Source organism: Papilio xuthus, unplaced genomic scaffold (assembly GCF_000836235.2).
Source record: "Papilio xuthus unplaced genomic scaffold, Pxut_1.1 DF827714.1, whole genome shotgun sequence".
In the NCBI taxonomy this organism is placed as follows: Eukaryota; Metazoa; Arthropoda; class Insecta; order Lepidoptera; family Papilionidae; genus Papilio; species Papilio xuthus.
Window position 1 is genome coordinate 1,772,008 of NW_013530935.1, and position 18,466 is coordinate 1,790,473.

The window sequence follows — 18,466 nt, forward strand, 5'->3', positions numbered from 1 at the left end:
TGTGCGATATCGTTTTAATGCGGGGTCGGGATGAATCGCGGCCTGCGATCTATCGCCTCCCGCGCCCCTCGCCCCCGCCCCGCCTACGAGTAACTCACTGCTATCTGCCCCGAATATTGTTAATCAGTGTATCATTAGCTAAGGGCCAGTTCACATGACGCGATTCTCCTTACACTTATTAATGTTCCTGGTAAAAATTATTTGTTTTTATTTTAGATGTTTTGATGTTTGTCAAAAAAATTTGATCAATTACTAAGCGTGAACATGGAAAAAGAATATAATGAGAATTGTCAATGAAATTTAACATCGATTTCTCGAAAACAACATATCTTCTGTCTTGTCAAGAGGTAGAGTAATATATCTAAAAAGGTTCATTTCCAAGAACTATTGTTACTACAATAACATAATTTTTAAAACACATGAGGAAATTAGAGAGTAGTCAATTCTAGCATAATTAAACAGTTACTGGCACATACAGAGTCTTTGACTGGTCAATAACGGAGCCCCTTAGTACTTACGGACTCCGCGTACGAACTTTGAAGACCTTTTTATAAAAGGTTTTCTGGGTCCAAAAATCCCACCGTGTGCACGAGTGCTGGAGTCCTAAGCCGAGCAGATGGTGGTGCTTGCGATAGCTCCATAGCGCACCGGTGCGATATAGATAAAAGGTAACGGGGAGGCGCTGCTATAAATACTAAAAAACGAACAACACACAATCACCTCTGTCCTTTTCGCGCACCAGAAAAAACTAACCTCCTCCCGCGACTTCTCGCTCGTGGTATAGTCGGTTTATTAAGTATTGGCATGTGTAATGTAACAATATAAATAATAATAAAAAATAAAGTAATAAATATTGTTCGACTTATCTATTTAACATTTTTAAAAAGAAAATAGTTGATTATGCTTTTAATTTTTATTCCAATATGAAAAAAAATATATAGCTTTCCCGTCCCAATCGAAGATCCAGGGACTCAAAACAATGTGGAAAGATATAGTGCTGAAGTCATGGACGCCAACATTTAGATCACATTAACGAAGGAAAAGCTAAGTGGGATTATAAAGAAAATTTACTTCAACCATAATATGGGATACAAATTAGGAAGAGAGATAAAAAATGTGAGACCAATGTGCATTGCGCCGACTATAGAGCAATAAAGTATTGTACAAGTGATACAAGAATGTTCGCCAATCGACGACCGGATCTGCTCCGTTGCTTTAACTTTATAAATACTAAGCTATTTATTTCTGGAAATCTGTAATGTTTCATCAATATTATAGTGTACTAAATATTCCTGAAGATTTTCCTCAAATACTTTGAACACCCTTTTTTATTATCCAGAGGGGAATGCTATATGGATACTTGGCACCTGCGACGCGGCACTGGTGTGGGTTCTCTTCCGGATGGGAAGCATACCCACTAAACCCCTCTGTTCCTCCTTCGCATGTCAGCGAGGCTACGGGCACACTTGCGCTTTAGTTCGTGGCCTCGCCTAATACTTTGAACACCCTATAGAATTGCAGGCAGTATACATCTTGTCATGTAACGTTTTGAAAATCTAAATCTAAACTTCTTAGTATCTAATTCAAATACATATAAGAAAATTGTCATGTAAAATTCAATCAACAAATTATACGTCTTGTCTAAATCAAAGTTCATTCATCATTTGTTCCTTTGATGTGAAATGTGAGTAGGCTCATTTGTCAAACTTCATAGGCAAATAAGGCACAGCCCATGTTAAGGCTATCATATATCAAGCTGGATTCTGCACAGAGGCGACAGTGCGCTCGTGTACTCGCGACATCTTGCTACTTCCATTTAAGAACCGCATCTCGCAAAAGGTGCGTGTTCGTTTAACCTTAATAGTAATTATTTGGCTTTTTATTTCGTATCGATGAAAGTGTGAATGACAACTCTAAGACTAGAGGCTAAGAAAGACCTTGGAGAAAGAATTAAAGGAATTAAATTCATTAATCATAGATTAAATATCGTCACAATAACGACCTTTTACTGTTTTTAAGTCTCAAAGACGGAAATATATGTGTGTATGTATGCTGTTACCTGCGACTCCATTCGCAAGGAAAGAAAACAAAAACTTGTGTTCTTACAGACTATGTTCTACATATATGCGAAATTTCAGTGATCTTCAACATTTATAAGATTTAAACACTTAGCGAATTGTTACATGTTTAATTGGACAGTTTTTAATATAGTACTTTCTGTGCTGGAAATAGGATTTTCAATTGATTAGTTAAAGTTGAATGGAGTATTGAAATTTCTATAAATGTCACAACATTATAAACATTGATAGAAGCAGCAAATTTAATCTATGGTATTTCCAATGAAATGTTTTAGAGGTAACTCGGCCTGGTCTCGGTAAATCATTAAGGGACGTGCCAATGGTTTCTGTTACTGATTCGAATAAGGCAAATGAAATTCATTCACACGTTCGTCAAGCCCTCAGATGCCTTATTAAACATTGCTTGAATCGATTCTGTAATCGCTACATCGATTTATGTATCGATGTTTTCGATTTAAATTAACACTAACTGTTGCGTTTATGTATTCCATCGATTCGGTCCGCGGATAAATTTATTCGTGTTCTATTTTGCTAGTGGACAGTGTTTTTGAATAACGACTATGCTAGATTTATTTTAGAACAGATTTATGTTTCGATATGTTGTGTTCTCTTTTGGCCTGTGACTCATTCGTGTTTATTATTTTTATAATAATTCTATTTATATCATTTCATGAAACTCAAAATGCATGAAAAGTATTTACATTCAATTAGAAATTTACAATTTGAATAATATAATTCTTAGGTATTGTGAAAAAAATCAAGTATTAATTTAGGTTTGACGATAAATTGTGTCTTGACTGGACATAGTGTAGAAGATCCTAGGAGTAAAAATACTTGCAAGCACATGTCGAGGGGCACAGATCCCTTAGGGGGTGCGGGAGGTCGTGGGAACGCTTCCCTAATTACTTGGACTCCAGATAACGAGTCTAATTCGCGGGCTGCGTGCGCCGGCGCCCGCTCTCACGCACGCATTGTCTTCGGTAATTGCCGATCCTGTTCAATTTGTTGGATTTGTTGCCTCTCCACGCTGTGATTCCTTTAAGTGGCCTCTTAGACTGCTAAATAAATCGCACGGAACGTTGCCTTTGCCGTTTGCGGTGCGAGCTTTTTAAACACTCGGTAGTGATATTTAAGTTTATTCATGTGAAATTAAAACCATAATACGAAGTATCCAAAGTTAACAATCAACTTGACCTATGTATATGTGCCATTAGGGAAAATAAAATTCTTTTTACCATCTAATAGTACAGTACTTAATTGAGTCATAGACACTATTAGTATTTTTTGTTAAACAGCATAATGATTGCTTTAAACTGACGTAGATTATAAGAGTTTGTGAGGTGAGCAAGCGCAGGGCGTTACGCCCCCAGGCGGCTGATGAAGACATCACGCCGCGCGCCAATTGATTAGTCGCGTGACGACCGTTGAAGCGGACGGACGTGTTATTATGCGACGTTAGACATGCGCCTAAGATAGGTAATATGATGATTTGCTCGAATTATGAAAATTTCACTACATAATTTGCGATATTATTCCAATAATTAATATAGATTGAAAAACGACCCTTTATGATGCTATTAACAGGTATAAAGTAACAGTAATACATGGATAAAAAATCAAGAATTCTTAAGCAGAGCTAAAAGCCAACGTAGAGGATATTTACCATTTGAAGTGAGTATTAAGTAAATCGCATCAAAAACATTTCAACATGGAGGCTTTACTTAATTAAAATTAATGATACCAATTATCGATGGGGAAGAAAACAGAAGTAATAAACTCTTTCAACTAAGGAAACATTTCAATAGGATATTACTTTCCAAATTCCCTTTTTAGTTAGACATTGCACCAGCGATGGCAAAGGATTTACATCAAATTCAAAGCATCGCAACATCAAGGTAACTCAAACTAACATTTGACCAACCAAAACAGTTTTCAAACTTCCAAGATTAAAAGATGCGAATATTTATTTTGTAGGACACAAATAATGTACTGCTTGTGAAAAGGGTCTTATTTTGCATACGTGAATTGAAATTGTCTAAAATATAAAGTAGAAATTCTTGCTCAGGCAGTTCTGGGCTCTACCGAGAAGAACTTTAGTTAAGTATGTTAGAATGAATGAAGTTAATGCTACTTGTCTTCCAAATCTTGACTGTCCAAAAGGTATTTATAGCGTCATGCCTCGTCATCAATGCTTATAACCACATTAATATTCTATTTGTCAATAGTTTCATTCCCGTCTGCTTATCAATTGTCGATAGACAAGTAAACAATCTTGGAACCGTACGCAGTACGTTCAATATTACACTGTTATTACATAGACTGCCAACTATTACGAGAATATTTGTAATTATAATACTGTTTTGAGTCCTGTCTTTACATGTAGATACAACTTTTTAGAAAACCGAAGGAGCAATGTGATCTCTTACTGTAGGAAGACTGCTAACAAGATACATTTGTTTAGGATTGTACTAGACTAGATGAAAAAAATTAAGTGCATTGCGTATTTGCATATTAACCTAATATTTCAACCTGGTCAAGATTACGGGAGTATTCTGGATGCGGGTGAGCACAGTAATCATCGTGGCGATCTTTGGGGGAGGTCTAAATCCAGCAGTGGGCGTCTCGTGCCTGAACAAGACAAGACCTGATATTTTGACAGTATTTATTATAAGTAACATCATTTAAAATATTTGCTTTACAAACAGACAGAATCTATGAGCGATATTTGTATAGGTAATAAGTGAGAAATGCATATACGACCAACGACCGTGGAATAGCGTGTCTGAGCCCATTTGGCGGGCGCTACACCGACGATAGCCCCGGGACACACTTGAATGGGGATTGTTTTAAAACATTCAACGCGTATTAATTGCTCAGATAAATGAATTTAATGCGAAACATTAATTTAGAGATTTTATAATGTTTACTTACGCAATTACGACTAGCAATTGCACACGACTTCGTCCGCGCGAAATAAAAAGTCTAGCAATAAATATAGAATTTATCAAATCGGTACAGTACTTTTGGAACCTTTTCAATGCAAACAAATAAACAAATATTTGTTCTTTATAATATTAGATAATTTAACGATAAATATGGTAAAAAACACTATGATCGGATGAAAAAGGCACTGGTATTTGGTCAATTTTTTTTAATACTTATTTGTCGTAAAATTTTTGGTGATACAGTATAGATATATGCAGTATCGTGAATATAATATTTGCTGCTTTATCTTTAGCAATTTGTCTGAACATTTTAACAATGTGTCGGAAGTTAAATGACTAGCAATTGCTTTGAAATATATTACGAAATGCATCGAATTTGTCCAGACTCGAATGGTTTACATTTATTTTATATCTACGGAATTAAAGATTTATCATACGACACGCTTTTCGAAATTGAACTTATTGATATTCGAAGTAACAAGAATGAATGAATGAGAAATTTTCATTTGTTTAGAACTAGTTTTGATAAAATCTAAAGGAAACTGAAAATTAAACAATAATGGCCTTATCATAAAGACTTAGTCTTTCAAATACAACTCAATCAATTCAAAATTCAAATCACTTAAACATACGTAAACCTCGGCGCGTATTTTTGACAAATCATGACTATAGAAAACGTTATTATGCTTACGCTGGCGCAATGTGTTCAACCATAACATCCTTCACCAGCGTTCAAAAGGTTAAAACACGTGTTTAAGTAAACAGTGTCTAATTATATTTTGAGGTAATACTGTAAATGTCATTAAAACAATTCAGGAAGAAATAATACTGTAGAAATAGAAACGATTAAAGTTGTCAAGTCGTTCAAGGCATAAGAACAGTCCAATAGACTCGGAATAAAAATCATGGCTCGTGCTGTAAAATAAATTTCCATACGAACCGAGGTTTATTACATAAGCAGGGCAATAATAAACAATCGAGCTATGGTTATAAATAACTCGATATAGACAGGCGCATGCGCAGCGACGTCCGCGAATATTGAAAGTTAATCATTAAATACGTGATCACAGCTCTTACAGCGCTAATGAACTTTGATTATGAATTTATTAGTCACTAACTGTCGCCCGCAAGTCCATCCGGAATTTAAAAAAAAAAAACTTTATAAGTTGCCTATATGTTCTACATCTGTGTCAAATTTCATAAAGATTCGTTGAGACGTTCCAGAGATAATTTCTCCTAACATACATCCATTCATCTAAACTTTTGCATTCATAATATTAGTAGGACGATCTTTGACATCTGGGCTATAGATTTTAATATTTGTGTATTTCTGCACATTTTTACGAGGTTTTCATCATCTGTATATGTTTACACTTAATAACATAGAAACAATTGATTTTATATGTGTTACAATGTACAAAATATACAATTTATCATGAACTAGTTATCACCCGCGTCTCCGTCAAAAACGTAAAGACAAACGTAATTACTATGTGTTCTTTCATAGTATGTTCTACATCTATGACAAATTTCACCGATATCCATTGAGCACTTCTGGAGATAGTAAGATTTCTACTTTTTGCATGTAGAAAAAAAAATATTTTGTCGTCTATTATGTAATAAAATTGTAACCAAATGCAACAAAAACAAATATAAGTAAGCACCCGGAAAGTTTTCAATAGTAAAATCACATCAATAGCTAATACAACGCGTATAGGATAAAGATATATCAGAGGCAATTCGTGACAATGAAATATTGAACAATTAATAAAGGAGCGGAAATCCTTTATTTAAATCACAATTAAATATTCAGTTGAATATAGAACAAAATGTATAGGACGTTGTTACGTGTACGGTATGCGGCACAGGGCGCGGCAAGTCAAGGTAAGGGGTCACCGAGAGAAAGGCGGCTACTCTGATGTCTATATTAATTTTAATCTACTTCAGTTATTAATAGCGACCGTAAACAAACATGCGTCAGTTAAATTCCATACATATGTTTTTAACTTGATGTTTTAATCTCATTTGGCAGTTTGGACGTTTTAAATGTACTTGACACGGTTATGTTAGCTTACTTTTACTAGGTATAGGCTAACCACGAACATAAAAGTAACATGGGGGCGCTTCAATCGCTTTGTATGGAGCACATACTAATGAGCACAAAGAAATTAGTTCCATATTTTTTCGCAATATGGCGAGATTCTTATATTCCTGGCCACAAGAAATATTTTTTCCTTTAAAGAATGTTGCTGTGATTTACCATTGGTTAACAACTGTAATGTTATCCCTCTCTTTGTCTTTAAAAAAGACAAAGATGACAATGTTTTAGTATCATTTCGGTATGTGGAAATTCAACGTAAATGGAGATCAAAAAGTTCAACAGTTGTTGCAGCTAAAAGCTTAATAGTGATCTACAGAAATAACATTCAAATAATTAATTTTAATTTTCGTAGTTTAAATTTTTTGCGTAAAAGACTAAAAAAAAGAAACTATACAAGTACATTTTTTTTTTAATAATTACCCGAGATTATAAAAATTATCAGCATCTATTTTAAATCTATATTTGATTGTAGTTTTTTGATTGTTAAATAAATTAAAATTAAACAATTATTTTTTACCTTTTTCATTTATTTTTTAAATATTCATTAATTATAATTAACAAAGACAAATTGATTAACTTTTGTCTATTATCAAAGTCGATTGTCATTGTTTAATTTAATAACACACTATTAGATATAGTGGGTGGGTGCTGGATTTTTGCTTCTTTTTATATCAAACGCAAACGAGAGCGCGCCCACCTGAAATCGCTGAAATAGCGAAGATACCGTTGCCCATAGACATACGCAATTGCAGATGCGTTGTTAATCTTTAATCGACGGAGTGTGATGCACGGAAAGATAATATTTATAAGTGGAAAATCCACTTCCACTTCCCACTGTTTTCTTATAAGAAAAAAAGTGTGAAGGCAAAGAAGACCAAAATTAGGCCTTCGGGACGCATCAGACGAAACGCGGAATTGCAGAAGCAATTCCGTGTTTCGTAAGTACGAAGTAGAAACTTCAAGTAAGTAGAAGTATAACGAAGTAGAAACTTCACGCCTGTTTTTGTGTGGTCGTGGTATTCAATACTCTGGATAGATATTACGGCAGAGTAAGCCCAAGATCATGAGTAAAACGATTAATCGTAATCGAATTAACAAAACAATATCGATTCTTAGATTCGTTAATTCGATACCTTCAAATTAATTAACATGTATTTTGACAAGATTTGTAAACGATTGTGACAGTAAGGTTGTAGAATTGTAATAAATATTTAATGTAACTATATACGAGTGGAAATCACAGATAACGATATGGCTCAGTCTCCTTAAATCAGTTGTTCTATTATTGAAATCGAGGTATCGATTTCTCGGTACATTAAATCGGTATGTCTGTCAGATCTAGATCTGATATACCTCAATAAATTGTTGCACCTAACTAATTATATTTAGATTAAAATGCCAATTGTATTGGTGAGGTGATATGAAAATCAAACTGGCTTGTTGGATACATTTGATAAAATTAAAAAAAATAAGTTTCAAATTATAGTTGTAGCAATTTAGAGTGTGAAGGTATTTTTTTGTATGTAAGTTTTGTGTTAGTCTTTCTGGGGAATGATAAGTTGAAGTGAACCGTGGGTCTTTAAGATGTTTTAAACGGAGATTTTAGTCTCAGAAACCCACACTAAATAATTGTGTGCTTTTTGTGTTGTAATATTGAAAGAATTAAATGTTTATTTTATTTTATTAAAATGAACTTTTTTTAGAAATATATATCAAGATTAGATTAAAAAATGCGCCTAAATCAAGGATTACTTCTAATGCTTGACTACAAAATCAGGATATGAAAACAGCAATGATAATTCAGCAAGTCAAATTCTTAAGATTTTTTTTTTTAGATAAGACTTTAAAGTATCGATACTGATAAAATCTGCAATGTATAAGGAAAATATCAATAAAACTAATTAACATATAATAAATAATCGTGTATTAATATGAGAGGGGATAAAAATCTATTTACAGTCAGTAGATTTAACAATGACATTCCACTCAGGTAACTTTTATATAAAGGAGCGGAACAGGAGTGCCGGTGGCTCATTGGCGAAGCTCTTGACATTTGCAGGTCCTGAGTTAGAATCCCGCCGTGTACCAATGTAAATTTATCCGGCGATCTTACAGTGAAGGAAAACTCGTGATGCAACCTGCACATATCTGAGAAGAGCTTCAAAAATATGTGTGAAGTCGCTCCGCACTGGGCCAGCGTAGTTGACTATGGCCTAGTCAGCCCTAACAAAGAGTAAGCTCCGCGACTCTCAGTGCATGCATAATGAGTTGACGACGAACTTTTGTTTAAAAAACATTTGTTATCTCAGCCTTTTAAAAGGGATAGAAAGGGATGAGTGTATACATCATACAAGTTTTTCGGGACAGTGGAAATCGATGGTAAGCTACAAGGCAAGAGGGTGATCTAAAGAAGTAGGGACCTTGTTATTTATGCGTAATAAACATATGCAACGAAAATCCCACGTTAGCTAAGATACATCGAGTATATTTAGGTAATAGGAATTCTATTCACAACGGGCGGCCAAATTGTAATTCAGTTAAGCAAACAAAACGCCGGATTAGTCATATTGGCTCTATTGTCCACTGCTGTCGGTCCACGAGCTTTATCTTAATTGACTACGATTTGATTTAGTAGCGTTATATATGCCAATATAAATTGTCACATTCCAAACCTTAATATCACCTTAACACTCTAGGAATAAGTATCAAATTTGATTAACGTTTGATTGAATTACATGCAAATGTAAATTTGTAATATAAATGTAATTACAAATTTCATGTTGCAGTTAATAAAAATATTTGTAAGTGTATTATAGTATAATTTATAATTTTTGTATTGTAAAATAAAAAGTTTGTCGGCGCGTGTTCGCGAGGCGCCCGGGGCGACAAGTTATGTCATACGGCAGTTTCATATGACACGTCTATACAACAAGGATATCAGATGGTTATCTAAACGTAGGGCGTATAATGGTGGGTTTCCACGGCCTACATACCCGCAGAAAAAATTATAATTAACTCTATTTTCTCAAAGAGATTGATAGAGATGGAAATATGTTTTTTGTAAGTGTGTTGCGGTAGTGAGAACCTACTGTAAAGCATATAAGTGGGTTGAAATGTAACATCAATGTTCCTTGATCGTTATCTTTAGTTATATTTTTTTGCAAACTCAATAAGGAATGTGTTTGCATTCATTGAATTCAAATTAGTTTTCGGCGTTGCGAACTGTCGTATTTCTACGTCAATTTATATTGCTTCGATTGCGTAAATTCAATTTGATACAGTTCGTGTTAAATATTTCATGTTTACTTATAGAAATGTTTTGTGGTGAATTTTAAAACCAATATTTAATTCCATAATATTTTTATATGTCCTACTAGCGGACCCGGCAGACGTTGTCCTGTCTATTAAAATAAAGAAATAAAATTAAAATTCGAATATTATTTAAATTTGACACTGCGATGGTAGCGCCGTCTGTCTGATCCAATGTAAAACATTCCAAAATCACCAACTACTAATAAATTAAAAATTAATTAAAAAAACATTGTCCAGCGGACAAAATTGTGAATCTAAACCATTCCCAGATCCCCTTGAACACACACAAAAAATTTCATCAAAATCGGTCCAGTCGTTTGAGAGAAGTTCAATGACATACACACTCACAGAAGAATTATATATATAAAGATATCCGTATATGTTTGGCGATTTACTAATATTTCTTGTTCCATTCTTAAGCTGTATACTTATGCTAGGATATGGTTTACGACAATAGTCGAATGGCGGTATTCGAACCCCCGACCTCATGATCGGAAATCGGTACCCTTAATCGTGGGCTATTGACGTTTTTTTCTCTTTTTTTTCAGTCAAGTCATATTGAATCATTTAACATACTTGTTCTATTGTGAATACAATTGCGAATACTGGCAACATTGTTGTGCCAATTATTAAAAAAGAAAACAAAAAGGTTATGGCTCAAGAGCCAGCCAGTTTCATTAAAATGGTTTAAAGGCACCATAATTGTAACAAAACTTTTGTCTAAACAGAAAACTACGCGACTGGGTAAGTATTTTGCACAAAAGATGCTATTTTTCACCGAAAGATAACGTCCCGAGCGCGACAGGCAAGTTAAGGAGCTGTCCTATTAGACTTTAGTTTGTTTAGTCCAGACCACCATGCTGGGGTATTTAGTTTCATTGATATGTCTGGTTGCGAAACCGGATATTTGTAAGTGTTCTTAATGCGCCGATTACGGCTAAGTACCCCTATGTGTTAAATGTCTTAAATATCACAAACTAAGTGTTTGGGTCCTCAGTTATTCAAAATGTCTGCGTTTGTCGTGATGCGACTGAGCTTTGATTTCTCGTCTCTTGTATTTCGCTAAATGTTCGTGGGAACGATTTGTTTTGTGGATTTTCTTATTCTATTTATTTTAGGCGTGAGTTAATACTTGATTATAATTGTTTCTGAAAAGCGAACCATAGAGTTTGGACTCAAATCCAAATTGGACTTGTTCATATATTATTTCATAGACTTTTTAATAGGTGTATGTAAAATGTGGCTGACTGTTTGCTGTGATTATTCGCCAAGTTCGTTCGATAGATCTTCAAAATTTTATTCTATACTTTTAATACGTATGAAATATTGACTAGACATTTAGAAATTTACTTTAGCTAAAGGAATCATGGGTCATCCAAACGGTATAGTAACAAAAGTATATGAATTTTCTTTTAGTATACCGTTCTTTGTTAGTTCGGTCTATTGCGTTTAGGATGACCATTTATTAATAGGACATATTTGGACAACGGCTCGGACGTGATAAATATCCCTATAGAAATGAGATGTCGCTCAAAAGTGCCTGTTAGTCTCGCTTGTATACGAACAGATCAATTGCATTGCTTTTATTGTTTAGTATGCATGCAATTATCACCTTTAGGTAATGTTGTTATAAAGTCGAAAATATTTTACGCTGAAAATGTACGGCACATTAAAGATATAAAAGAGGTTAGCGACTACATTAATGTAAAATGTGTTATATAAAAAATATCATGTGTAATAATTCTATACTAGCTGTCGCCAGCGACTGCGTCCGCGCAGATTAAAAAAAACATAATGTAGAAGAAGCATATGTGTTCTTACAGACTATATTCTATATGTATGCCAAATTTAATCGAGATCCGTGCAGCCGTTCTGGAGATACCTTCAAACATCCATCCATATAAACATTCGCATTTATAATATTAAGATAAGATGCATATTTTTTTTTGTTACATAAACTTAAACTCCTTTTTTTAACAGTAAAATAAAATAAAATTGTATTTTTGTTTTCAGCTCCCAGTTGCTTTGTCAGGATGTCCTTCGACATAGGCCTCCCCTAGATTTATAATATTAGTAAGACTTAAAAGACAGAAGAAATGATTCATCTAAAAGCTACAAACTATAGAGAATTAAAAAGGTGCTACAACATTCGATATATTTATACATTCAATAAAAAAGTGTGGTACCGCAAAACAAAACACAGTCGATATTAACTAGTATGCCACAAATCCGTGTATTGTCCCATCACTATAGTGTTCATCATCATCATCAGCTCACTAGACGTCCCCACTGAGGGGCTCGGAGCCTACCCTAAGTTAAGTGTGATTAGGCCATTGTCAACCACGCTGGCCAAGTTCGGGTTGGTTAACTTCACACATATCTTTGAATTTTTTCTCAGATATGTGCAGGTTGCATCACGATGTTTTCCTTTACCGTAAGAACGTCGGATAAATGTACATATGTATATCGGAAAACGAAAAACACATTGGTACATGGCAAGATTCGAACCCAGGACCTGCAGATTGCAAGTCAAGTACTTGACCACTGAGCCACCGACGCTCACTATAGTGTTACCACAACTTAATGTCTTGCACGACCGCAATTGAAGTACATAATTAGGCGTGTCTTCACTACAAAATATAATAGTTACACAACATATATTACGTCAGATATAGTGTTTATTTGTGTCTAATATATTATTTGTGTACTTTGCAATATTATAAAATACCTATTAACTGTTATTAACCGATCTCGTAACTATGGATGTTTATATATTAATAATTCGTAATTATACCTTTATGATCAGTTTACATAATTCCAGCACAGTGATGAAACAGCACTGGATTACTAGATTAATATAAACAGACACTGGAATGCACGGCGTTCTTTCCAGTTATCTATTGTAAATATGACAGCGACAATTGTGCAGTTTTGCGACAATTTTGCACAAAACGAGATATTTTTTCGCGATGTTATTTGCATCGTAAATTCTATACTAAAGAAAAGTAGAACCTCGGTTTGACCAATTAACAAGCCTAACTAAAGATAATCTGAAGAAAATAGGCCACTTCTTGTTTATTTACAACCATTGTTATAGACGTCAGACGGAAACATGTTACAATTGTATTGCATAGACTATGTATATGTTTTATACATAGGGTTACCTCAAAATACCCAATTATTTTACACTAAGATAGAAAAATATATAAAATACCCTATAGATTTAACAAAATGTACAGTCAGCTGCGAAAATATTTATACATTTATTAAACTTTAGAAACTTGTATACGCCTTAGGTTTACATAAATGTATGCATGTATCCGTCCCTATCCTTCCGAATTTTATATACACGCTAATAACGAATACGCGCATACGTATTTTTGTTACCAAAGGAGTATACAACTTTCTAAAGTTTAATAAATGTATAAAATCCAAAGCAATTTAAAAATTAAAGGATTAAATAATGGTCATACAAAAACGTGGTCATCCTTTTCATTAATTTTTAAGAAACTATGTTTCTAAACTTGTTTTAGTAGTGTAAACTCGTTGGTAAGAATGTAACCGAGACGTAAAATGTCGTGCAACAATAGGTTACAACTGTCAAGGATAAGTGTCGATTACTAATATGTTTGTAGACTGGACGCGGTCACCTCGCGATTCAAATCTTATCGATATAGTGCTCGATATCAATTAGCAAAGTGCTTTTAGAGTAGACTTTCATTGCTTCTGACAGTATTACAATTGGAAGTTTACTTCGGCTGATGATGTTATGAACAAAAATTTTAAAGAAAAAAAAACAATTCAAGAAAATCCCCTAAAAAGTAACAAAATAATGTGCCTTCAAGCACTACTTTTCGAGTTTTTTTTTTAATCGAAGCACCAAGATCGTAGTTAAGCAGTAATATAAAAAATATAGACAATTTGATAACCTCCTTCTTTTTGAAGTCGGCAAAAAACTTTTAAATTTATAGCAAAACAATTAAATTTCTTTGATTCTATTTGATTAATTTTCTACAATATTTACTAAAACACAGTTCTTTCGTACCTTTTAATTATATTTCTATGTATTTATTAGTAACATCGACAACCCTGTCAATTAGAAAGAGTTAGACCACTTTCAAAGCGATGTATCGATTCTAAATTCGTTATCTAGTTCAACGGAGAGCAAATTTAATGAATAGAATCGAATAATTTACAAGACGATCGGAATAATCGGCACATAGTAATCAGATTGCAATCGATTCTCTCGATTTATAAGGATCCGAGTTGTTTCCTGCTGCGTATCATCGATAAAATTAGATACTGTGGCTAAGCTTTACAATTGTTACTTATTACGTAATTAAAAAATAGCACAAATCGCATTTAACATAGGTGAAAATATGTAGGTTTATTACGCAAATAATTCTGCAGATAAACCGTTCAAACATAATCTTACTAATATTATAAATGCGAAAGTTTAGATGGATGGATAATTGAAGGGTTCTCTCTGAAAGTTGGCATAGATATAGAACATAATCTGGAAGAACACATAGATTACTAATTAAGTTTTTTTTTAAATCCGCACGGGCGGAGTCGCAATAGCTAATTCAACATAAATTACATAATTTTTGCATATTTGCGAGTTCCAGTATTCACTAGTTTTATTTGGCCATATCCATTTTATCTACATCTAATGTTTAAGTTTAAAATTTTCCTTTCTTTTGGATTGTGTTACTTCTATATAATCTTTATCAAAGGGCATGTACTAATTAATCTATGGTATTAGGCATTGAATCTGGTCTTCAAAGTAATAAAATCCCTATGAATATTTACGTTAAACATTAAATGGAGTATCAGTGTAGCAAAATTCCAACCTCTCCTAAAAATTATGCACAGCAAATAACATCGACCTATAATAAATTATTGTTGCGCGCGTCCATATTTAATTCAAAACATTTTAATGGAAGCAATTGAATTATTATGCGTAGTCGGCACTTTTGAAATTTTACAGTGTTTGTTTTACTAACGCATATAATGCACGTACGAAATATAAAATTTATTAAGTTGATTTAAAGAAAATGGTTTTCTTTTTTGTTTCCGTGTTCATGACCACAAAGGTTTTTCTTGATATTAATTGCCAAAGCGTATATGGCAACATTTTTGTTTCTATTATTTTCATTCTCTATGGTTTTGTGATCTGGCATACGATTTTTAAAATATAAATAATTTACCTTGTTGTTTAAAGGCAGAAATGGCGTGAGAGATTCCGTCCCAAGGTCGCGGTAAATCCAGAAACACGGCGTCCACTTTCCCATTTATATCCGGTCCAAAGCCATCTGCTAACACGTCTCTATGTTGTATCTGGGAACAACGAAACAATAAGATTACATGTACGTACTCCTCTGATGCAGCGACCTAAAGTGGGATTTACATCCGATGGCCTGCGCCGGACGATTTGTTTTGTCTTTGATGATGGACGGAGCGCTATGTAAAATCATACAAAGTAAACTAAAATTCGTTGCGGGCCGTGCGTGCGGTGCGTCCGCCGCGGGACAATGTACGTGTACCTTTAGATGCCTGTCTCTTGATTATACATAGCGAGTTTTAATCTATTCAGTCGAGTGTGTCAATCTTCCTAGTAACGAAGTAAACTACTATCCGAAAACTCGTAAAACACAATTAAAAAAAAATCCCTATTGCAAATATAGGCTAGTCGTTCCGATTGTTCAGTATATAAATTAAACTCGACAAGGCAAGAAATAGGTTGTCAAATTATAAAGGCTAAGTTCACACTGTGATTTATTCGCCGATAATTCAAATGCTACCGAGCTATTCAGTTTTTAGAACATAATACATTCAAAATGTTAATCTTATCGTAAAGTGTATCGAACTATTGACTTTTTAATGCATGTTTCTTAGAAAAAAATCCTTTCGAAATCAACGTCAAGCCTTGTCAACTTAAATGTCTTGACCTTGAGACTACAAGATATGCATTCTGAAAAAATCGTAGATTAAAAGATTTACCTATTCCTAATTGATTAGAATATTGTGAGATATTTTTCTATAGCTATTTTATTATTTCGATTAAACACATTTTTGGGGTTAGCTATACCATAATTGGCCACAGTCAAAATATGTCGCAAAAATTATTTCTTAGTAAAATGCGACTGTAAACCGTATACTTTACGCACTAAGCGTTTGCTATTTTGCGGTCACTTGTAAGTTCCGGTTGCTTATACCCCGCAGTGGCCAAAGCTTCCGGTAAACCGCACAGTGTGTACGAAGCTTCTTCTACTAAATATTATTTACTTATTTAATACTTAAGGAAGATATTAGGGAAAACCACTACGCCCTTTGGCAATGAGCATTTGTTTTTTTATAATGTACTTACAGTAACAAAATCTTCCAGGCCATGCTCTTTGAACTCGTCCCTGGCTACATTAGTCCTGTGCTCATGGAAATCGAACGTGAAGACGTGGCCGTGCGGACGCACGCGTCGGATCAGAGCATGGGTTAGAGATCCACTACCGGTACCTGTTTAAGATATAATATTATGTACATATATACAAACAAATTGCTAAAGATATATATAGATAGACTATAGATGATATGGTGGTTGCATTTAATTGACTACAATTACTGTGGTAATACAAATATTTGAAAAATGGTTGTGATTATATGGGCATTTTTTATTATGTTTTTAATGTTTAAAATATAATTTTTAATGTTTAAAATATACCAATGAATATTAATAACTATCTGTTGCAACTTTGTTTGTATGGTATTAATAAGTAGCCTATGTGCCTATATGACAAATTTCAGCGACATCCATGCTGTTCCAGAGAAATTTTCAAACAAACATTTGAATGTATAATATTAGTAAGATTATTCAAGGTTTATAGAAAACCTCCTTACAGATTTATATTCTAAGTAGCTGTAGCCCGCAACTCTGTCTGCGCGGTATCAAAAAATAGATGTTGGCCGATTCTCAGACCTACTCAATATGCTCACAAAATTTCATGAGAATCGATCAAGCCGTTTTGGAGGAGTATGGGAACAAAAATTGTGACACATGAATTTTATATATAAGATTTAATCTATGACTGAGTAATCTACTTTATTAAAAAATACCATATAACAATATACCTGCTTCAACTACAACACTGCCGGGTACCAAGTCTAGTTGCATTAATATCATACTGATGTCTGGGGTATAGATAATTTGTGTGCGGTGTGGTAGAGTCAGAGACCATAACTCAGGATTTGGTTGTAGCACATGAGCCCAGCCTTTTGGTAAATCTACCTGTTTAATTCAATAAGACAATAGTTAATGAAAATAATAAATACATATTCTTAATAAAAATGGAAAATAACTAATAAAAAAGAAGGTAATTTTCTTTTTAGATCAGATAATATCAAATGTTTTTATTACCAACTACCACTAAGATTCTTTCACTTGTTTTAACAAATTTTTAATATCAATACTATAACAAAAGTATAATACCAAAGGAAAGTAAATTTTTTATTAGTAAGATCCTCATCATCTTACTTGCCAATGTATGTAAACGTTTGTGTACTCTACTACCCTCGTAACATGTTAAAATTATAAAAAGCAATAAAAAAGCTAAATTACCCGGCTTCCGTAGTCAGTTCCTATAAGACTTCTAATCTTCAGAGCTCCATAAGGTGTTTGATACACATTTTCTATCATTTCACCTTTCTTATTTTTTATTTCAGGTTTCACTTCTATAGCATAGACATTATTACTTATGTATAATATAACAGTGTCTCCCTCGTCAATTTTTTCTTTATAGTTTCTAAAACTCATTTTGTTTTTAGTAAGTTTTACAAAATATTAAACTTAAACTTTAGGTTTGTAAACACTGTACATGCGGGTTTGACATTGACAGTTACCGATGTTTGCGTTCCGTCGCAACATGTGAATTCATATTTTTCATATTATTTTTTGTCAACATTGTAGGCCTTTCGTGGTAGAAATTTTAGCTCTAGTTTATGGGAAACATTATTTCCTTAATATTATAAACAAAATA

At 33.7% G+C, this 18,466-nt stretch overlaps 1 protein-coding gene across 1 annotated transcript in view; it reads right to left on the reverse strand.

The window, feature by feature from the left end:
- The window catches only part of Trmt61 (tRNA methyltransferase 61), a 47,402-nt gene extending 29,093 nt beyond the window's left edge, over positions 1-18,309 (reverse strand). Inside the window, exons 1-4 of the mRNA XM_013310447.1 lie at positions 18,049-18,309; positions 17,562-17,718; positions 16,807-16,949; positions 15,647-15,776 (exon numbers count right to left, since the gene is read on the reverse strand). Of these exons, the coding sequence (XP_013165901.1) occupies positions 15,647-15,776; positions 16,807-16,949; positions 17,562-17,718; positions 18,049-18,243 (625 nt within the window). The 5' untranslated portion in view covers positions 18,244-18,309. The remainder of the gene's footprint in view (positions 1-15,646; positions 15,777-16,806; positions 16,950-17,561; positions 17,719-18,048) is intronic.
- Positions 18,310-18,466: the final 157 nt, after the last annotated feature.